Raw genomic sequence first — 24,216 nt, forward strand, 5'->3', positions numbered from 1 at the left:
AATGTCAGTGGCTAGTAAGTGTGAAGTAGGATTCGTTCTCAGGTGTTCCTCACTACTATCTACATAACTTCCTATCTACATAACATACTCTAAAATACCTCCCTTCCTCCTTCATTGAGGGTAGAACTATAACTAGTTATTCAGAGTTGTTTTTCTTTACATGTAACAATGTGACTGTCCTTTGTATAAATTATTCTCCTGATTGTTCTCACTTTACTGTGTCACTTATACTATCCAGGATTGTCTGAAATTGTTTCTTGCTTCATTGTGTCACAGTAATTAATGTTCCATTACATTCATATAGCACAGGTAGTTCAGCCTCTGGAAACAGAACTAGGAAGACCTAAATTCAAATCCAGCTTTTGACACTGGCTATGTGACCCTGGGCAACTCAACTTCTCTGAGCTTTAATTTCCTCATCTGTAAAACAGAAATAACAATATCTGAAATACTTACCTCATTGGGATATGACTAGTGTAAAAATGAGATAATATGTGCTTTGCAAACCTCAGAGTATCATGCAAATGTCAATTATTATTAGTTGTACTCTTATTTAAAGCATTTAGCACAGTGCCTGGTATATAGTAAGCACTAGAAAATGTTAGTCATTATTATTATTATTACTATTATTACTATTATTCCAAAGAGAGGCCATATAAAGTAGGAAGAAGACAGGGCTTAGATTTCAAAAACCTAAGTCTGACAACTAGCTCTGGCATTTCCTAACTGAGTGAATGTGCAAGTTAATTAACCTTCAAGTACCTCAATTTCCCATACTGGTAAAGGGAAATAATAGGATAATTTCCTACCCAATCCAACAAACAATCAACAAGCATTTATTAAGTTCTTACTATGTCCCAGGCACTGGGATATAAAGATAAAATGAAACATAGACCCTGCCCTCATGGAGCTTATATTCTACTGGGAGAAACAACCCAAAAAAGTAAAGGATATTTGGGATTATTGTTTGTCCTCTGTTTTCAAAGAAGACCAATGATATTGACTTCCACGTGAGTTGGATTTGAGTAAGGCAGAGTTGTATAGAATCGTCAGCCTCATTCTCTCTTCCAGAGTCACTGAAGTCCAATGGCAAGGCAAAAGTCAAAACAAGTGGAGATGGCCCAGGATGCAGTGGATGACCGTGACATCTTTGATGTCTAACCAAGTTCTAGGTGCTCCACAGTGCCTGCTTCATGCCTTCACGGCTTTTGGAACAAAGTATTCTCATTCACCCATTCTGCCAGGGGAAGTCTTTACATACTTAAGGTAAACATCCCCCTAACTCACCAACAGGTGTGAGGCCCCTTGGTTACCCTCAACCTGCCCATCTGCCAAGATGGTTTTACTGGGATGTGGCATCTACACATGCTTCTTAGAACCACAGGTGCTCATTTGCCTTTGGCATCCACCTGTCACTCAACTTTCACTCTCAACCCTCACCATGTATGGGATAACTTGATGTGGAAGGAAGACATGCTAATAACTAAGAGGACAAGGGGAGGGTCCCATAACAGTCAGCACCTGAGTGCCTTCCTTAAAGAAAGTGAGGGATTCTAGGAGGAAGAACATTTCAGGTATATGGGACAAACTATGCCAGGTCACAGAGGCAAGAGATGAAGGACCAAGTTTGGAGAACAGCAAGTAATCCATTTTAGATGCAATATAGGAAGAATACAGGAAAGAAAGTAATATGTGATAAGCCTAGAAAGATAGACTACAGCCATATTGTAAAGGACTTTAAATTTCAAACTGGGGAGTTCATATTTTATCCTTGAAGTAATAGGGGAACCACTAAAGCTTCTTGAGCAGGGGAGTGACATGGTGAGACGAATTTAGGAAGACTATTCTGGCAATCATGAGGAGAGTGATAGGAGAGGGTAAAGACTGGAAGCTGAAAGTCCAATTGCAAGGCATTATTATGGTAGTACATGAGAGAGAGAGTGACGGCCAATTGGTCGTGTGGATGAAAAGGAGCGGACAGATGTGAGAAATGTTGTGGGGATGAAATCAAAATTTTGCAACTGTTTGGATATGGGGATTGAGGAAGAAGGTTGAATCGAGGCTGACAATGCCGGACACATAACAGGCACTAGGGTTCTGAAGTTATGAACCTGGGTGACTAGAAGGATAGTGATGCCCTCAACAGAAATAGGGGTATCTGGAGGAAAAGTGGCTTGAAGAAGGAGAGTGGGATCTCTTTTAGACATGAGGCTAAGAGATACTCACAAAATATCCAGTCAGAGATGGCCAGCAGGTAGACGGTGATGCAAGCTTAGAGTGCATGTGTAAGAGTAGAGTCAAATATGTATATGTGTGTGTGTATATATACATATATACACACACATATATATGTATGTGGAAGATCTGAGCATGTTTCAGCTGTTTCAATTATGCCTGACTCTTTGTGACCCTATTTGGGGTTTTCTTAGCAGAGATACTAGAGTAGCTTTCCATTTCCTTCTCCAGCTCATTTTACAGATGAGGAAACTGAGATAAACAGGATTAAGTGACTTGCTCAGGGTCAAACAAATAGTAAGAGTCTGAGGCCCAATTTGAACTTCAGTGCTCAATCTACTGCATCTCCTAGCTGCCCTTTCTGAACATAGAGGATAACTAAACTCAGGAGAGCTGCTCAGATCACTAAGAAGACAGGGTACAGACAAAGGAAAAAAAAAACCAGGTCAGAGTGCTGGAGGGAATCCACTCTTAGGGGACAGGACACGGATGAAGAACGAGCAAAGTGGACAAGGAGCCATCAGACAGGCAGGAGAAGCAGACAAGAGGAGTGTCACGCAACCCGGGGAGGAAAGAGAATTCAGGAGGAGAAACTGAGCCTGCAGAGATCAAAAGGATGAAGTCTAAAAATAGGCCATTGGATTTAGCAATTAAGAGATCATGGTAATGCTGTAGAAAACAGTTTCATTTGAATGAGGCTTCAAGGGATTGGAGAATGTGGGAGAAGAAAGGGAGACAATCAGTTTCTGGGAGAATGATGTTTTTTAGGAGTTTAGCTGTGTGGTAGGCTGGGCCTGACACATGCTAGTCCCCTAGAGTTCAGGTCCAATATTGGAACAAAATGAGACACTCAAAGGTCATTCAACTGCTATCAAAACTGCTATATCTTAGAAAGGATACTCAAAGATACAGCACTCAGCTCAGGAGGGGCGGGGTGACTCAGAAGGCCTTAAGACTTCTATTAATTCTGAAGGGTGGAGACTCCACATAGGCAGGTCTTTTTTCTGTCCTTAAGTGACCAGAAAGCCATGGCCAGAGGTCACCAGAAGCTATACAAACAGCTAGGCCCAATCAAGACTTGGAAACACCTTCCTTGGCTTTTAGGAAAAGAATGAGCTTAACATATTGGAAAGGAGGGAGGGGAACCACGTAGTGAACCCAGACCTCCTACAGACTACAAAATGGCAAAGAAATTTTCTTTTGAACGAATAGCAAGGTCATGTAAAGGTTTTTCATGATGGGTGAGACCTGGGTACACAAGCAGCCTTCAGAGGGAGGAGTAAATAAGAAGAGTGAAGAATAGAGAACAAGGGCATAATTGATGGGGGCAAAAAACAAAGTAAATGGGACGATACGGAATCAAAGGCCCAAGTAAAGGGGTGAGCTTTAGGAAGATGGGTCCTGTCTCTGTCTTCGTCGGAGACGAGCTAGCAAAAGAGGAAAGAATGACGGTGATGTCAAGGGGTTTTGAGGTATAAGTGAGGACAGAAGAGAGCTCAAAATAGATGGCCTCTCTCTTTTTTTTTTTATTTCTAACACATTTTTAGAAATTTTATTTTTGACTGGACTCAGATTTCAAGGTGGAGGCTCTCAGGGAAGACAGTCGACATCTCTTAGCAATCTGTTCCTGTTGTTTTTCTTTAGCCTCCATTCTCTTAGCCAAAAGCTTAGCATATTCTGCTGCTTCTTCGTTGTTCTTGTGCAATGCGTCTACGTTTGTGCTGCAAAACTCGGGGAGTCACCGGACTTGAATTTTAGGAGCCTTGGTCCTGGGTTTCTTACCTTCCTTGTTGAGGGGCTTTCTCACAACATACGCTGGACATCATCTTCTTCGGACAAGTTGAAAAGTTTGTGGATTCTGCTAGCTCTTTTGGGCCCTAGGCAATGAGGCACAGTGGTATCTGTCAGTCCTGGTATATCTTTCTCATCTTTCTTCACTATAACCAAGTTGAGGACTCTCCGGTTGTCATCCACAATGAAGCCCCTAACAGATTTACATTTTCTTTCTCCAGTTCTTCTAGGGTGATAGCAAGAATGGCCCTTACTGAGCAGCAGGCGGACACGTCTGTGAGCCAAAACGCCCTGCTTCATGGGGAAGCCTTGTTTGTCATTCCCACCACCGATACGGACCACATAACCCTTTCATTCTTTACCCAGAGCATCAGCAGAAACTTCAGTGGCCATTCATTTCTCATAAAAGGTCCATAGCTTTCTCTCATCATCAACTTTGATGAGTTTCTGACAGCCAGTGGCTGGGAAAGAGATGTTGAGCTTCCTCTTTGCACAGCCGCCTGCTTCAGATCTGCCACGAGAAACAGCGGCCTCTGTTCTTAATAAAATAGATAAGTGTCTTTGCATAATAAAGTAGAAGGTGAGTTTCTTTGCTGATAGGAAATATGGACGGGAGGTGGGAAAGGGTATGGGAGAGGAAGGGAAACGGGGATTGTTTAGAGGCTTCAGAAGGAAGTTGCAATTTGTAACAGCCTCATTGGAGAATGCAGGAGAACTCATGGGACCTTTGAGGCAACTGAGTCCAACTCTTTCATCTCTGCAGATAAGGAAACTGAGACAGTTTTGAGAGCAATGTCCCAGACGATGGGACATGGCAAGGTGGGGGTAGAGATTGAGCACATAATCCTAGGATTTTTAGGCAAGAATAACTCCCTTGATCTCAATGTAAACTTTCTAGAACAGTGATGCTCAGTCTCTCACAGCACATGCCACTCCATCATACGTCACCTGCTCCTCTCAAGATCTGCCCAAACACCGATATTTGCCACCTCTGTGACGCTAGGTAAGTCATTTAAACTCTCTGAGCTTCAGTTTCCTCATCTGACCTCCCGGCTTCCCTCAAGGCTCAAATAAACCCCTACCCTCTGGGGAAGGGAAGGGAATAAATAAACATTTATATAGCCCTACTATGTTTTAGGCACTGGGCTAAGCGCTTTACTAATATAACCTCATTTTATCCTCACAACAAACCTTCTGAGGTGGTTGCAATTATTTTCCCCATTATACAGTAACTAAAGACAAGCAGAGGTTAAGTGACTTGCCCAGGGTCACACAGCAAGTAAGTGTCTGAGGCCAAATTTGAACTCAGGTCTTCCTGACTTCAGGCCCAGTGCTCTATCCCCTGCGCCATCGGGTGCCTCCAGTAAGTCTTTCCTGATCCCCCTTAATGTTAGTATCTGCCCTCTGTTGATTATTTCCAATACATCCAGTATATATCTGGGTTTGTAAATAGTTGTTTGCATATTGTCTCCCCAAATAGACTGTGAGTTCCTTGAGGGTAGAGACTGTTGTCACTTACTTTGTTTCCCCAGTGTTTAGCACAGTAACTGGCACATAGGAGGCACTTGATAAGTGATTGTTGACTTGACTATAAAATGGGAGTAATAGTATTTGTACTGCCTACCTCAAAAACATCTTGCCAACTGCAAACATTTTATTTAAGTATGAATAATTATTATTAGAATATTATGCTAGGTTCCACAGGACTTGATCAAATTAGGATAAGAGGATCCTATCTAACATAATCCAACAAAGATGAATCAAGCGCCTACTATGCGCAAGAGCTGGAAAGACAATGAAAAACTGTCCCTGATTTCAAAGACCAGGCATTCCACTAAGGGGAGTGGCAAATAAAAAATGTATCTCCAGACTCAAGTGTTGAAATGCCAGTCCCTGGGCACGAGAATGTGCCGCCTTCAGAATGTTGCTAACTCAGGATGGAATGTGCTGACTCAAATAATTACAATCTTTGTTTTCTGTAGAAGTATCATTTTCCCTTCAAATGAAAGCCATTTCATTAACTTGGAAGTGAGAACACTGATTTCCTCCCATAGGAAAATTAGGAAAAATCTCTCCCACTATTGTCCCGTCCTGACTCCCTACCCACACCATCAATCAACTAATTCCTTTATGTCCTTCTGGTCCAGGGCAACTCACCAGGCCGAAGATTCATGGCAATCTTCTGGGGTGTCATCTGAATGACATCTGCCTGAGAAGGGCTGGAGCCCTTGGTGCTCAGAGGAAGATTCCTCAGGACAATGATGCTGCTATCTGGGCTCTCAATTTCCCCTTCGCAACCATTTTGGAGGAGATTTGCCCTCAGATCACACCGCGAGGTGACTGACCTCAGGTTGCCAAAATCCTAAGAAGGAAGGAGAGATAAGGATAAGAAATCAGACCACTCTTACACATGTCACCTTTTTTCCTAGACCTTGATATTTGCTAGCTCTGTGACCCTGGGTAAGTCATTTAACCACTCCGGGCTTTGGTTTCCTCTTCTGTAAAATACGAATAATGATACTTGCACTCCCTACCTAATGAAGATGTTGGGTTCCAAATAGTGGCAATATTAGTGTTTATGTAGCACTTTGAGGTTTTCAAAGCATGTTTAAAATATCTAATTTGATCTGCACAACAACCCTGCAAGGTAGGTACTATTATTAGCTCCATTTTTACAGATGAGGAAACTGAGGCAGGCAGCAGCTAAGTGACTGGTCCAGGGTCACACAGCTAGTGTCCAAGGTCTGATTTTAACTCAGGTCTTTCTGAATCCAGGGTCAGGGTCCTAGCCATTGCACTACACATATAACACACATACTTACTGGATCATCAGACTGTGTATTCAGGAGAAACAGAACGGATTATCCCTAAGAAGAATTAAACAGGTTTTCCTAGGATGAGCAATTCTGATGTGAGGTCGGCAGAGCCCCTTCGAGCATTTCTGCTAAACTAGCCTTTTCTATAAGGAGGCTTCTGTGATATGTCAAAAGGAGTATTTGATTTTGCGCTCGGAGATACAACCGTGGAATCAGAGATTCTCAGGGACTTCCAAAGTCATCTGGTCCAAACTGAACAGGAATCCTCTACAGCACAGATATTAACTATCCAATCCAATCCAATCCAATAAATATTTATTAAGTGACTATTATATGCAGAATGTTGTGCTAAGTGATGGGGATATAATTAATAAAGAGATAGTCCTTCCCCTCAAGGAACTTACAATACAAGGGAGGGAAATGACACACAAAAGGAAGTAACAAAGTGAGTCGGGGGAGGCCAGGGGATAACCAGAGAGTGGAGGCCTTGTTCCATGAACTTGAAACCAAGAGACTTGGCCCACAAAATTCAGCACAGCAGAATCAGATTAAAAATCAGATTAAATGTTTTACAAAACAAATAAAAATACAATACGACAATACGACAAAGATAATATTATGTGTGGTTTTCTAAGTCAATATGCAGCCAGCAGGGATCCATTTCTATTTGAGTTTGCTACCAATCATTCTACAGCAGTCCATCTTCAACTTGGAAACCACTGGTCATGGAGAGCCCACCCCTCCTGAAGCAGTTGATTCTACTTCTCAGAGAGTTCCAGTGGTTACATGGCCTTGAGGCCACAGGTTCCCAACCCCTGGTCAGACATTTTTCCTTATAACAAGCTTAAATCTGCCTCGCTGAAACTTCTCTCCTTTGCTCCTAATTCTTTCTCCAGGGGCACCAGGCAGACCAAACCTCTTTCAGAGTAGGGCCCTTCAAATACTTGAAGGCAACTATCATGATCCACCTCCCTCTGCCCAAAGTGAGATAATGATAACTAGCATTTATATGGCACTTTAAAGTTTGTAAAACACTTTACAAATATTCTCTCTTTTCTTCTTACAACAAGCCTGGGTTGTTGTTTGGTCATTTTTTAGTCATGTCCAATTCTCTGCGACCCCATTTGAGGTTTTCTTGGCAAAGATACTATAGTGGGTTGCCATTTCCTTCTCCAGTTCATTTTACAAATGAGGAAACTGAGGCAAATAGAGTTAAGTGACTTGCCCAGGGTCACACAGCTAGGAAGTATCTGAGGCCAGATTTGAACTCAAGCAGATGAGTCTTCCTGACTCCAGGCCCTGGCACTCTATCTACTTCACCACCTAGCTGCCCCAACAACCTGGGAGGTAGGTGCTATTAGTATTCCCATTTTTACAAATGAAGAAAATGAGACTGACAAAAGTTAAGTGACTTGCCCAGGGTCACACAGTTAATAAGTATCTGAGGCCAAATTTGAATGAGCCTTCCTGACCCCAGACCCAGAACTCTAACCAGAGTTCTACCTAACTGCCTCTAAATTAAGCATCCCCATTTCCTACAAGTAATCCTTGGTATTTAATCTCCTTGTCATTCTGGTGATACTATTCTGGACATATTCCAATATCCTTCCTAAACTCAGGTGCTCAGAATTGAACATAATACAATAGACCAGATGTGGCCTGATCAGGATAGAGTCCAGAGGAACTCTACAGGGGTGTGCTGGGGCCAGCTGGCTCCTAAGCTGGTTATTAAATTTTCATTTACATTGCATTGACACCTTGAAAACTGACAAATGCTGCAAATAACAGCTTGACTTATTGTTTTTGCTGATTGTCTAGACTTAAGAAGGTGTTGGAGAAAACGTTACTATAAACTTAAGTGTGTCATGCTTCAGAGAGACGTTTGTTAAACATTTACCATCCTACCACTGTTATTTTGGCCTCTTACATTCTAGACATTGACCTTCTCTTAATCCAGTCTAAAATTACATTGTGCTTATTGTCATTCTGTCAACTTATATGGAAGTTGTAGTGTACTGAATGCTCTGTATCTTTTTTTCACAAGAATAGTTATCCAGCCATACCTACCCTCTCCTGCACTTGGTGAAGTAGGTTTTTTGAACCCAAGTGAAGCACTTTACATTCATCCCTATCAAGCTTCATCTTATTAGATTTAATCTAAAATCCTTTGGGGTACTGATCCTATTACCTCCCATGTTAACTATTCTTTTTAGCTGTGCGTCATCTACAAAGGAAATAGGCATGTCGCATTTGCCTTCCTCTATGTCAGTGATAAGAATGTTGGGCCAAGGATGAATCCCTGGAACATTTCACTAAAGAAAGACTTCTATATCATGCCCCTAGGAAACTCATAAAAAATCTCATCATCCTGCAAGATCTCATCAGCAGTCACACACACACACACACACACACACACACACACACACACACACCAGTTTTCTACTGTTTAGATTGCAAGCAGCCATAAAAGACTGTCTTTCTTTATTTGTATTCCCAACACTTAGCATAGTGCTTAGCACATAGTAGACATTCAATAAACATTTGTTGACTGACTGACCTTTCACCAAGTTGACAAGGCGCTATTATAAATTACTATTTGAGAATGGCTGAACAAGTTGTGGTATATGAATATAATGGAATACTACTGTGCTGTAAGAAATAACGAAGAGGTGGACTTCAGAAAAATCTGGAAAGACCAACATGCACTGATGCAAAGTGAAGTGAACAGAGCCAGGAGAACATTGCATACAATCACTGTAACATTGTACGATGATCAACTATGATTGACTTAGCTCTTCTCAGCAATATAATGATCCAAGACAACTCCAAAAGACTCATGATGGAAAATGCTATACACATCCAGAAAAAGAAATAAGGGGGTCTGAATTCAGATTGAAGCTTACTATTTTCATTTTATTTGGTTTGTGTGTGTGTGTGTGTGTGTGTGTGTGTGTGTGTGTTTCCTTTTGTTCTATTTCTTCTTTCACAACAGGACTAATGTGGAAATGTTTTACATGATGGCATCTGTATAACCTGTATCAGATTGTTTGCTGTCTTGGGGAGGAGCGAGGAAAGGGAAGGAGGGAGAAAGATTTGGAACTCAAAATCTTTCAAAAAATGAATGTTGAAAATTGTCTTTACATGTAATTGGAAAAAAATAAAATGCTATTAAATATTTTTAAAAAACAAATTACTCTTTGAGATAAGTAAACCAGCTATTAATATAGTAATCCTATGCTGTTCTTTAGCCCAAATGTCTCCATCTTTTCTACACTGATAGTATGAATGACTGTGAAATGCTTTGCTGAAATATAGGATCCTACATTTACAGCATTCCCCTAATCTTGTAACCCTGTGAAAAATGAAAAAGATTAGTCCCTCCTCATGGCCTGACACTCCCATTCTGGACTCTGACCTTCTTTGCCAATCACTTTTCCTCCTGAATAAACTTCTACCCTGGTCTCTTCCCTGCTCCCCCCAAACTGGTGACTGCCTCTCCTAGACTAATATTTCAAAAAGAGCCCCAGCCAAGCCTCACTTCATTCCAGACACTCAGGCCTTCTCCTCATAGCCATGTTACCCCTTCTACCCTGCTCCCACTAGTTCAGAACCACAATCATGATCAAATCAACTCTAATGTAGTTCCTGGATAGGAAAGTCAACTTTTAGGACCAACTTGCCCCTCCCTGACCATCACTGGGGCATCTGGGTGGCAAAGTGGATAGGGTGCCTGGCCTGGAGTCGGGAAGATGAGTCTTCCTGAGTTCAAATCTGGACTCAGACACTTACTAGCTGTATGACTCTGAGCAAGTCATTTCACCCTGTTTGCTCAGTTTCTCATCTGTAAAATGAGCTGGAGAAGGAAATGGCAAACCACTCCAATATCTTTTCCAAGAAAACTCCAAATGGTGTCACAAAGAGCATGACTGAAAATGAACAACAAAATTTATCTCCTCATTAAGAATGTGAGTTGCTTGAGGGCAAGGGACTGTCTTGGTTTTTTTGTTTTGTATTGCTATCCCTAGCACTTAGCACAATGTTTGGCACACAGTAAACACTGAATAAAAACCCACCTAATAAATGAATAAACTTAATAAATTACTTAATAAATTCATTCGTTATACCATACTAGCTCTTAGTAATCATTGTGCCTTCCTTTCTAAATGCACACAAGCCATCCGCTTAACAATAACGTCTATTATTTTGTCTGAAATCAGAGCTCACTAGCTTATAAATTGCAGATTTCATTATCTTCCTGGGAGGGGGGAGCAGAGGGAGGAGAAAATTTGTCAGTCAAGATGAGCTGAGTTCCTTTTCAGCTCTAAATATATCAGTCATTCAGCAAGCATTTATTATACTCCTACTATATGCTGGGCACTGTGCTAATTACTGGGGGTACAGAGATAAAAATTAAATAATCTTGTCCTTAAGGAGCTCCCATTCTAATAGGGGAAATGATATGCACATGTGTAATAGGGGATAAGTATATACAGAATATCTTCAAAATGAAACAAGGTAGTTTTGGAAGGAAGGGCACAGCACCTGGGGGAACTAGGAAAAGTTTCCTATAAAAGGCAGTGCTTAAACCGGGTCTTGAAAGAAATCAGGAATTCCAAGACTCATACAATAAAGGAATACATTTCCAACATGGGGATAGATAGCCATTGTAAAGATACAGAGATAGGAGGTGAAACATGACATGCCATAAGAGTTCCTTTTTAAAAATTACCTGGGAGGCTAGGAACAGTTTCCACAACTAAAGTGCCCAAATCCCTTCCCCAAAAGGTTTCTTCTCTATCTCTCATCAGCCTATTTCAGATCAACACTGGTCCATCTCACCCCAACCTCCTTGGAATTTGAATTTCCCCTAGTCCTCTGGGCTAGATATTCCTTCCTTTAATTTGACCCAGACAAGGTTGAGGTTAAAAATGTTGCTAAGGAAGTAAGGAAAAAAGCAAAATAATGTCAAATTGGAAAGGTCACAATACAGGCATTCCTTGGAGATACTATGGATTTGGTTCCAGACCACTGCAATAAAGCAATTATCACAGTGGGAGTAACACAAATTTTTTGGTTTCCCAGTGCATATAAAAAAGTATGTTTACACTATGCTGCAGTCTAATAACTGTGCAATAGTACTATGTCTAAAAAAATGTAAATACTTTGCTGCTAAAAAAAATGCTAACCATCATCTGAGCCTTCAGCAAGTCATAATCTTTGTGCTGGTGGAGGGTCTTGCATCAATGTTAATGGCTGCTGACAACTGATCAGGGTGGTGGCTACTGAAGGTTGGGGTGGCTATGGCAATTTTTAAAAATAAGACAACAATGAAGTCTGCTGCATAGATTGACTCTTCCTTTCACTTGAACACTTAGAGGCCATTGTAGGATTATTCACTGGCCTAATTTCAGTATTGTTGTGTCTCATGGAATAGGGAGGCCTGAGGAGAGGAAGAAAGACTGGGGAATGGGTGATCAGTGGAGCAGTCAGAACACACACATATATCAATTAGGTTCACTGTCTTACACGGGCATAGTTCATGGCACCCCAAAATAATCATAATAGTAACATCAAGGTTTACTGATCACAGATCACCATCACAGATACAATAATAATGAAAAAGTTTGAAATATTGCAAGAATTACTAAAATGTGACAGAGAGACATAGAGACACAGATGTGAGCACATGCTGTTGGGAAAATGGTTTCAGTACAACTTGTCTGATGCAGGGTTACCACAAACCTTCAATCTGTAAAAAACACAACATCTGCAAAGTGCAATAAAATGAGGTATGCCTGTACTTTATCACTCAATCCCTTCCGATCCATTAGGCACAAAGGCAGTCACACTCCTGGTCCAGTTCTGTGCTCAGGCCATGCATGCCTTGTTGTAAGCAGCCTCCATCCTCACGGACCTGGGACATATTAATGCTCTGGTGCATGGCTTTCTTGTGTGGTTCACCAGCTAACCCTTAAAACCAAAGCTCACACCTGCTGTATCACCCAAAAAGTTCCCACACGTGGCCCTTTACTCATTAGTAAAGCCTGGATCACAGATGTCCTCTCAGCAATCCATTAGCAAACATTTGACCTACTATGTGCCAGCACTGTGATAGACCTGGAATAAAAATACAAAAATGAAGTCCTCCCTGCTCTCAAGGAGCACACATTTTAATGGGGAAGAAATGAATTAAGGTTCTCTTTTCCTCCTTTGCTGCTTGAGAAGACAGAGGCTGCCATGAGGTGTGACCATCAGGACCAGGAAGGTCATGACAAACAGGCTTCTTCAACATAAGCAGATGGTTATAGATGCCATTCATCTTGGAAAGGCCACAGAGTTTATGATTGAAATTTGAGGAAAAATTGAGATGATTTCATTTTTAACTTTGGTTCAATCAATAAATAAGTCTTAACATTTTAATCTATTATTTATGATATAATATTATATTATTATATATTAATACTATTATTTAACATTCTTTTCTTTTTCAATTTTAAGTTCCAAATTCCCTCCCCCAGCCACTGAGAAGCCAAGCAATATGATATCAATTATACATGTGAAATCATGCAAAATGTCTTTCCATATTAGCCACATTTCAAAAAAAAGCAAGAAAAATAAAGAAAGTAAGAAAATTACACTTTAATTTGCACTCAGAGTTCATCAGTTCTCTCTCTAGAGGTGGATAGTATTTTTTCATCATGAGTCCTTTGGAATTGTCTTGAATCGTTGTATTGATCAGAGTAGCTAAGTCTTTGACGTTGGATCATCATTTCTGCATTGTTGTCCCTGTGCACAATGATCTTCCGGTTCTTCTCACTTCATTTTGCAACAGTTCATATAGGTCTTGCCATGTTTTTAATTCACATTTATTAAGTGCCTACTATGTGCCAGGCACTATGCTAAGTGCTGGGAATACAAATACAGAGGGCAAATACGGACATAATATATAGCTTACAATAGACAAGATTCAAAAAGAAGCTGAAATAGGATGAGGAGGGTGGGGCAGCGGTAGGAGGAAGGAACCTGTGAGAGAATGATGGGAAAGTCCAGAGGAGTAATGTTGGGTGGAAAATAAAGAGATGGTTGGCCTGAGCCCTTCCTTCAATGAAGGCTCTGAGAGGAACTCTCCACTCGCCAGTCAGAGGGAGGGGGCCTGGAGACAGGGGGTACTGATAAGATGCCTCCCAGGACTGAAGTGATCCTACAGGATGAAGAGATGTTGGCGTGATGGAAAAGTCCACATGAGGGAGTGCAGCTGAGTGGAAAATTATTCTGGTGTGGCAAAAGAACAGTTTTGAGCATGATTTATGACTCCTTTTCTATGCAAAAAAAAATCAACCAAAGCACAGACTTGCAAGGCATAAGAATCAAGAAAACAGGGAAAGGAATGCAAGAATGGAATGAGGTAAGGCAGGGGTGCTGCACAGGCACGTGCTGGTGCTGGCAAGAAGGAGGGCTAAAGCCCTACAGTGATTTTTTTAATCGGGGAAGGCAGTACGGATGTTTTCACCAGAGCATAAAATAAACTAGGTAAGAGTTTGTTTGGTTTTTTTTTTTAAGGTACCCTTACCACACCTTAAGACTCAGCTCCTCCTACTCCCCCACTAAAGGACACGGTCCCTTGCTAGGATCCTACCGTGCTGCTTGCACTACCACAACTTAAAGCATACTGCAATAATAGTGGGTAATTTCCACTATTGACAAGACAAGGGTCATTTCATTTCCATTCTAGATGGATGAGGTTTAATTATATCAGGCAAAGTGATGAACTGATTATAAGTGTATGCCAAAGGGTACAGAACTTTTTATTCCACACAAAATACATGCAACAGCAAGTCTGACACAACAACATGACTGCAGTGGTTCAGTTGTTTCAGTCATGTCCAACTCTTTGTGACCCCATTTGGGGTTTTCTTGGCAGAGATACTGGAGTGATTTGCCATTTCCTTCTCCAGCTCATTTTACAGGTGAGGAAATTGAGTTAAACAGGGTTAAGTGACTTGCCCAGGGTCACACAGCTAGGAAGTATCTGAGGTCAAATTTGAACTCAGGAAGATGAGTCTTCCTGACTCCAGGCCTAGCTCTCTATCCACTGCGCCACCTAGCTGCCCCCACAACAATACTATAAAGGCAAACAATTTTGAAAAATGTAAGAATTCTGATCAAGGCAGTGACCACCCACTATTCCAGAACACCAATGATGAAGCAAGCATGTTACCCACTTCTAGACAGACAAGCTGATGGACACAGAGGAGACAGACAGAGCAGAGACAGAGAGAGACAGAGAGAGACAGAGTCAGAGAGATGGAAAGAGAAGAGGAGAGAGAGAGAAACAGAAAGAGAGGGAAAGGGGAGAGAAAGAGGGAGGGGGGGAGAGAGAGAGAGGAGAGAGGAGAGGGAGATAGATATATATATGTACATATATACATACACAAATAGCCATATTATATATAATCATAATACTATGGTGTATAATTATATATTAATAATATACATTATATATAGCCAATCTGGGAATTAGTTCTGCTTGATTATGCATATTTTTACAAGGGTTTTCTTTTATATAGATATATATATATATATTTGGGGGCAGGGATGGAAGAAGGGGCAGTAAAGTTTTTTTTTGTTCATTAAAAGATTTTAAATAATGTTACAAATGATCGGGATTAGGACAGATCTATGTTGGCTAGAATTCAAGTCAATTCAATTCAATTTAATAGCATTTATTAGGCACCTACTAGGTACCAAACACTGTGCTAGACATTGGGGACACAAAAACAACACGGAAAAAGACAACAGTCCCTATGTTCAAGAAACTTAATTCTAAGAGGGGCAGGAGCGGGCAGCATGTATAAAGATAAGCAAATACACAGTATATACAAACTTGGGGGGAGGATGCAGACAGCACTAACAGGAAAGGCATCACCTCAGAAGTGACACAAGCCAATTCTTAAAGGGTGCTCCGGATTCCAAGAGATACCAAGGAAGGAGAAGACTTCAAGAATCAGTCAGGCCTTTCAGTGCACCTTGAAGGATCACATAGTCTGAAGGCACCTTGGACGTCACCTATTCTAATCCCCTATTTTACATATGGGGAAACTGAGGCCCGGAGTAATTAAGAGACTTGACCAAGGTCTAGGATTTGAACTCAGGTCTTGTGACCCAAGTTCAATACTCTCCCTGGTACCAAGATGGCAGCTGCAGTTTGTTAGTGTCATACTGTGACACGAATGGCCAACAACAGGACAGTGCTTGTTAGGCAGGGCCAAGACTGTGAGCCCAGATGCTCAGGCAAGATTTCAAAAACCAGGCAATTATCAGGAGTTTGAGGAAGCCATGGGTCTGTGTAGGGAGTCAAAGCTAAATAAGTAACTTTGACCTTGTTCGTCCTTCATTTTCAAAGAGGACCAATGATATCACAGTTGATGTCTCAACTTGTGAGTGAATTGGATTTATAAGTAAGGCAGAGCTGCACAAAGTCGTCAGCCTCAGTCTCTCTTCCTGAGTCATCAGGGAGGGCAAAAGTCAAGACGACTGGCCACGGCCTGGGATGCAGGCGATGACCTTGGCATCCTCGATGTCTGACCAAACTCTCAGCACCTGCTTCAGCCACCTTCCTGGTCATCAGAACAAATGGTTCTCATCCACTCATTCCTCTGAGGGGAAGTCTTCACATGCTTAGGATAGACAACCCTCTAACTCACAGATGGATTTGAGGTCCATTGGTCACCTCAACCTGGTTTAGCCCATCTACCAGAACAGTTTTGGAAATAAAGGAAAAGTCCCAGAGGACAAGGTAAGGATCCAGTATCTAAAAGGTCAGACATTCTAATGTGTGTATCAAGTAGAAACATCAAATGGATTCTGATCCCAGGCAAGGAATATCTGTTTTCAGCCCCTTTTAAAAAGTTCTGCTGGGTGGTAGTGGTCAGAACTCACAGGCATAGGGGCCATCGTCAAATTACCACCTGTGAGGGAGCCCACAGATCTATCTGATTCTGGCAGGAGCAGAAAGGCCAAAAATCCTGGGAGCGCCTGGCAAATGGACAGAATCACAGCACTGCTGTTCTCTGGCCCTCTTTTCTCCAAGCAAAACATTCTCATTCTTGTCAATTGATCCTCCTAGAACACAGACACCAGGCCCGTGACCAATCTGCTTATCCCTTCTCTGGGCTCTTTTCCAGTTTGTCGATGTCCTTTATAAAATGTGCGAACCCTTCAGAACCTGGTCCCTTCCTATCTTTCCAGTCTTCTTCCATCTCTCCCCTTTCCTTACATCAGTGACCCAGTGACATTGGCCCCCTTGAAGTCTCATCTGCCAACTCCAGGCATTTTCTTTCACTGGCTGTTGCACCTGCCTGAAATCTCTCCCTCCTCATCAGCATCTCCTGGATTTTCTTGCTTTCTTCAAGTCGTACCTAAAATCCCACCTTCTGTGAGAAGCCTTTCCTGCTTCCCCTTAAAGCTAGTGCCTTCCCTCTCTGGATTATCTCTGATTAACCTGGCATGGGTTTTGTTTGTATGTAATGCTCTCATGTTGTCATACAGCTTATCAGACTGTGGGCTCCTTGAGGGCAGGGACTATTTTTTGCCTTTTGGTATCCCCATACCTGGCACACAGTAGGTGCTTAATAAATGCTTAATAAATGCCCTTCTAATTAACTGATGGCCAAGGTCCCCCACTGCATTCTAGGCCATCTCCAGTCATCCTGATCTTTATCTGGCCACTGGACCCAGGTGGCTCCAGAGGAGAAAGTGAGGCTGGTGACCTTGCACAGCCCTCCCTCACTCAAATCCAATTCATTTGCAAGTCATGGCATCATCTTCTTGATGTCATGGTCCTCTTCAAGAATGAAGGACAAACAACAACTGATTAAATGACTAGTGTCTAGAAGTGAACAAAAAACTCCAGGTGTAGTCCCACAGGGGAAGAGTACGGGGTGGGGGGGGGGGCAGGTAAAATGACTCCAGGTTGGACTCTCTATCTACTGCACCACCTAGCTCCCCAAATAGCCGAGACAACAAGATTAGTTTTCACAAGTCCAAAATAATTAGGATTCTCTCCCTTTCTCTCTATATACTCTGTACCTGATCCAACAAAATATTCTTTTGATGAATTATTTTATTTCTCTGTATGAGTGGTTAAGATCTGTCCTGTCAATCACATCTCTTCTGTCCAGTCACAAAAGGAGAGAAAAGAACATAGCTGCACCTGTGGGACCAGCTTTTTACCCCCTTGTCCCCCAGGGAAAATTGACCCACCAGGAAGATGAATTTGTCCTAAGAGACAACACCCAGTGCAGGCGATCACTACAAAGCTAACAGACTCTCCTGGCAGGCAGCTTTGTTTAACGGCTTCGAAAGAGCCCCAAGGCAGGGTGGGAGATGCCACACAGGTGTAGCCAGATGGGATCCAAGAATAGAAAACTCCCCATAATAGTTACACTCCTGTCACTTGGCAGGCAAGTCAGCCTGCATGGAGACGCCACCTCAGCACAATTCCTGGGGCATTGGTGTGCAAGGACTTAGGAAGCAGAAGCCTAGGACTAGAGGGCCAGTTCCAACATTTACTGGCCACCTAGCCAAGAACAATATTACTAACTTCTCTAAGTTTGGTTTTCCTCATTTGAAAAATAGGGATAAGGGGCAGCTAGGTGGCGCAGTGCATAGAGTACCAGCCTTGAATCAGGAGGACCTGAGTTCAAATCCAGTCTCAGACCAGACACTTGACACTTACTAGCTGGCAAGGTAGTGACCCTGGTAAGTCACTTAACCCCAATTGCCTCATCAAAAGAAAAAAAGGGGGGAATAAAAATATGTTCGCATGGAAGGTGCTATGCAAACATGTCCAAAAACAAAAGATATCAAGAAATAAGCTTTTTTTTTTTTTTAAAGATGATACATATGAAGGATAGGGTCTAGACTTATGATCATGCTATTTTAGGGAGATCTCAGAGGAGAATTTCCTCTAAATCAAGGTAGATCATCTCCTTCTTTGCAACTTTGAGTCCAAAAGACCTGCCTGCAGCACTCACAAACACCTGTGGGAGGGAGGGGGCAGCTGAATGGCACTGTGGATAGAGTATCAGACCTGGAATCAGGAAGAACTGAGTTCAAATTTGGCCTCAGATACTTCCTAGCCATGTGACCCTAAGCAAGTCACTTAACCCTGTTTGCCTCAGTTTCCTCATCTGTAAAATGAACTGGGGAAGGAAATGGCAAACCACTCCATTATCTTTGCCAAGAAAATCCCAAATGGAGTCACAAAGAGTCAGACACAGATGAAAAAACCAAACAACAACCCAACTTGATGACAAAGAGGATGGCACTGTTCACATTCCATTGCTCCCCAGGTTTTAAAAATTACTGAGGATCCTAGAGTACTGTATCCTAAGCTGTTCACATATTAACTCCCACAAAGAAGTTTCTAACCCAATGTAAGTCTTCCAGTACAATGATGGATCACGTGAAAGGCTCAGAACTTTTTTTCCAGGATTCTCGCATGAACTCAATTCAAGATGGAGCCCCCACCCAGGAGCTACTGGAGGTAGTTCCTACCTTCAAGATAGTTAAATTTTCAGTGTGAGCATTTGCACCTCCAAAATCGGCAAGCACTATAAATCCAAGCTTTGACATTATTTTGTTGATCATGAAAGTGATAGGAAAAAATATTACTAATACAAATGAAATTTAAGTTTGTCCTGCATGCATTTTTTTCTGAAGAGCCAATTTTTGAACATTCACCAGCACAACTCTCCTTGCCCCATCTGATATGATAATTTTTACAGAGTCTTTATTCCTCCTCCCTTCAGCCTCTCTGAAAATGGAAACTACCAGAAGTTGAACAACTGGAAATCAGATCCCTAAAACCACTGCTAAGCTCTGAAGTCGAAATAGTTCAAACTAGTGGTGAGGAACTGTTTTGCCAAAGGCTATTGACTTATGGGAGTTGGAAAATCATCAAGTATAACCTAACATTAAGGAAACTACCATTGATTCCAAGCTGGAAATAATCTCAGAGACCATCTAATACAAAACTTTCATTTTAGAGCTGAGGAAACTGAGGCTCAGGAAGACAAAATGCTCTCTCCAAGGTCACACAGAGCCATTCTGCTTTATGGGAGAGAAAGAGAGAGGAAGGAAGAAAGGAAGGAAGGAAATAAGGAAGGAAGGAAAGAAGGGAGGGAGGGAGGGAGGAAGGAAGAAAGGAAGGGAGGGAGAGAGGAAGGAAGAAAGAAAGGAAGAGAGGAAGGAAGGGAGGGAGGAAGGAAGGAAGGAAAGGAGAAGGAAGGGAGGGAGGGAGGAGAAATTAAGAAAAGACAGAAAGAGAAAGGGGAAAGGAGGGAGGGAGGGAGAGAAAATAAAAGGACAGAAAGGAAGATGGAAAGAAAGAGCCAAAACCTTTAAAAGCAATCATCAAATTAATTTACTAAGACTGCTATTTTCAATCCTTTAAATTTTTCTCAGTAGCAAATTTACAGAATGTTACAAAAAATATTTTACCTCCCTGTTCTACCTAATTTTGGAAGAATCAATAAAAATAATCTCTTTTCCTAGTTTTCAATTTTAAAAATTCCTCATTTTCTGTCCTAGAAAAAAAGAAGTTATTGAAGGAAAGGGAGTCCACTTTGAAAAAGCTTAGCTTTCACCTTTCAGACTTTCATTAGGTTTTTACTGAAGAACTTAGAAGTTATGCTTCATTTTCAAACCTATAAACAAGGGGAACAAGGGAAGGGAACAAGCATTTATTAAGCACCCACTATGCATCAGGCACCGTGCTAAGTATTTTACAAATCTATCTATCTCACTGGATATTTCAATTGATATACATCTTGCTCTTTCTATTTGTGTTATGGGCCAAATAAATTAAGAAGTGGGCTAATGTGGCCCACTAAGAGTCCCCCAAATGTAAAAATTAAACTAGCAGCTCCCTCTGCCTTTCCCTCATTATAATACCCAACAAACTTTAATCATATGACTGGTATTCAGAATTAATAGCATGGTCAGGTGGAAAAAGCTGAGGGTCAGGGAGGAGAAGAGAGACCTGGGTTCTTCTCCTCCTATCTCTGTCACATGCTAGCTATGAGACTCTGGGAAATTTGCTTAAACTTTCTGGGGCCTTGGTTTGTTCGCCTATAAAATAAAAATTTTCAATTAGATGATCTCTACCACCCCTTCCAGGTCTAGCAGCTTTTCTGAGAGACAGCCTGGAGTAATGGGTAGAGTACCAGACTTGAAGCCTAGAAAGACTTGGCCTCTGACACTTATTAGGTACAATCATCCTGGATAAGTCACTTAACTTCTCTGAGCCTCAGTTTTCTGATCTGTAAAAATAGAGGAGTTGGACAAGATGACCTCTAAGGGCCCTCCTAGATCTAAATCTAGGTCTGAGGGGCTAATGGTTGAACTGAACTGAATCAGGAACCATTCTGAACATTCATGCACACTGGGTAAGTATTAGAAAATTCAAAGATTAATACAATCAGATTCAGATGGGCATTTCAACTTATACTCTCTAATAAGCCATGGCAATAAATTAATTTGACTAACTTGTCCGTTGATTTACAAACACAAGTATTTTGAACATTTGTAATCTCCCACTCTAGTCCCCCTCCACCCCGCCCAGCACCCCAAAAAAATCCTCAGCCAGGGTCAGGCATTTCATTCCTTTCTAGAAAGGTATAGCCAAGCAAGGAATTAACCTGTAAACACCATTCAACAACTGCCTTTTCCCACATAACTAACAATGTATTTCTGTATATGAATGCATATACAGAGGAACATAGGAAAAATTAGCTTATCACAAATACAACTCACTACCCCAGAGTTTTTGGTGAAGAAACTACGTTTGTGTCCCAGCAGGTCACAGAGGTGATGCTTTGTTGATGTGATTACAACTAATATACTGATGTAACATATACCAGTCTTTTTCAGGTTCTGGCTCTCTATAACAAAAGAGCTTAGGTATGTGCTATATGTACTGAAGATAGGACCACAGGAGTATATATTTGGAGCTGGAAATGACCTTAGAGGTCATTGAGTCGAATCCCCTCATTTTATGGATGAGGAAACTGAAATCCAAAGAAGTTAACTAAGCTGACTTGCCCAGGGCCACACAGCTAGAAAGTATCCGATATGGGTATAGAACCCAAGTCCAATGTAGACTGTAATTCCCTATCCACCCTGAATTCTTTACAGCAGAGGTGTCAAACACCCGGCCTCAAATGCAGCCCCACCAGATTAAAATTTAATCAGGAAACAGTTAACAAAATACACAAAACTACAATGGAGCACAAACAATGTCAACATGTGGTTTTTTAAGTCAATATGGCGCACAGGGATCCTTATGTATGGTTTAGTGCTCCCTGTGACTATTAGAGTTTGATATCACTGCTTAGGTTCTTCTGTGTTACAACCCAGGAACCACAACGCCACATGCTAATAAAGGATTGTACAGTTTCCCAAGCCCTTAGACATCCATGATCTCATCTGATTTTCACATAAACTATAGGGCCCAGGTATTGTTATCCCCATTTTACAAATGAGGAAACTGAGGTTTAGAAACTACCTCTTTGGAGATGTTCAGACGGAGGCCAGCTGACCGCTTGTCGATTATATCATAATGGGGATGCCTGTCATCATTAATGGATTGGACTCAATGACCACTGAGGTCTCTTCCCACTCCCAAATTCTTTGATTCTGTGGTTCAATGAAGATCGTCCTCAATGCCTCAAGATTTCAAGATTTGGTTCTGCTAGAATCAAAAGCGCTACTGGCATCATCATTGAGATCAGATGAAAACTTTAGTGGAGACTGCACCTTTGGTAGGGGTGGGGGAGGGGATGGGGAGGTGTCTGGATCTGTAGTTTCAGCAGTGTAGTGAACTTTCGGTGTGGAAACTCCCTTCATCAATGCAAATTAGCAGCTCTTCAGAAATGCATCCCCTTAGAGAGCTGCCTAGGGCACTGACAGGTTAAGTGACTTGTCAATAGCTGTCAGAGGCATATCTTAAACCTAAGTCTTCCTGCCACCAAGGTCTGCTCTCCATACACTATCCCATTCTGCCTCTGTAGAAGTTATGATGTTGTTGTTGTTCATTCATTTCAATCATATCCAACTCTTCGAGACCCCATTTGGGGTTTTCTTGAGAGAGATACTGGAGGGATTTGCCATTTCCTTCTCCAGGTCATTTTACAGATGAGGAACTGAAGCAAACAGGGTTAAATGACTTGCCCAGGGTCACAGAGTTAAGTATCTGAGGCTAAATTTGAACTCAAGAAGATGAGTCTTGTTGACTCCAGACTCAGTGCTCTGCCCACTTTGACACCTAGCTGCCTCTTTAAAAATAATAGGTATTGGGGCAGCTAGGTGGCGCAGTGGATAGAGCACTGGCCCTGAAGTCAGGAAGATGTGTGTTCACATCTGGCCTCAGACACATAATACTTACTAGCTGTGTGACTCTGGGCAAGTCACTTAACCCCAATTGCCTCACTCAAAAAAATATAAATAAATAAAAAGTGTTCCTTCCTAACAAACAGGATTGGGAAAATTAAGTCATAGTTTCTTTTAACTAGGCCTTCTTAGAGGCTTTTTTCACTCTTCTCTCGGTCCCTATGACTCACTAGCTGAGTGTCCGTGCGTAAGTCATTGAACTTCCAGGAACCTCAGCTTCCTCTTCTGGAAAAAAATGGGGAAAATAAAAGTGGGCTTCCTAACTTCCCAGGGCTGTCTGTGAAGCTATGGGAGTAGCTGGTCCTTTTGATCCTTGGCACAAATTTTCATGGGCTTCCAATAAGTTGTCATTTTAAGGATTTGTGGGAGTCACTTTTTAAATCATTCCTTTCCATTCTTCTCTAGCTAAAGCTTTTTTTTTTTAATATGGTTCCCTTTTTAAAAAAAAACTGAATAATCACAAGATAGATGTCTATTTTTCTTCTCCTTCATTTCCCTAGACAGTAGGCTCGAAGTGCGGCTACTAAAGCACACCTTCATAAATGCTGTGGTTGAAACTAACTGGCATTCATTCCTTCAGCAAACATTTATTAAACACTTACAGAAAACAGAGTACTCGACTAGATGCTGAAGAAACACAAAGTTTAGATAAGAGCGTACTGAGGAACGTTACAATTTAGAAGTGGACCAAGACACTCATACTGATATCTCTGATAGAGCCAAAAAATAAGTGCATGAAAGAGTTACAAAACAACATGCTAGAAAAGGCCTGTAGAAGGTTATTAAGAATTGTAGAGTTCAGAGAAGGGTTCCTGGAAGAGAAAAGATTGGATCTCTGCTTTAAAGGTTGGACAGACAATCAACAGGGAAAGAGACAGAGATAGAGAGAGAGAGAGAGAGAGAGAGAGAGAGAGAGAGAGAG

The 24,216-nt window shown here is 41.6% G+C and overlaps 1 protein-coding gene across 1 annotated transcript in view; it reads right to left on the reverse strand.

Annotated features, from left to right (window-relative positions):
* ITGB5 (integrin subunit beta 5) overlaps positions 1-24,216 on the reverse strand; it is a 191,064-nt gene that overhangs the window by 144,636 nt on the left and 22,212 nt on the right. The window contains exon 3 of the mRNA XM_027845271.1: positions 6,184-6,388. Coding sequence (XP_027701072.1) covers positions 6,184-6,388 — 205 coding nt within the window. The remainder of the gene's footprint in view (positions 1-6,183; positions 6,389-24,216) is intronic.

The sequence above is a fragment of the Vombatus ursinus genome, unplaced genomic scaffold (genome assembly GCF_900497805.2).
Source record: "Vombatus ursinus unplaced genomic scaffold, bare-nosed wombat genome assembly UNPS02014959.1, whole genome shotgun sequence".
NCBI classification, from domain to species: Eukaryota; Metazoa; Chordata; class Mammalia; order Diprotodontia; family Vombatidae; genus Vombatus; species Vombatus ursinus.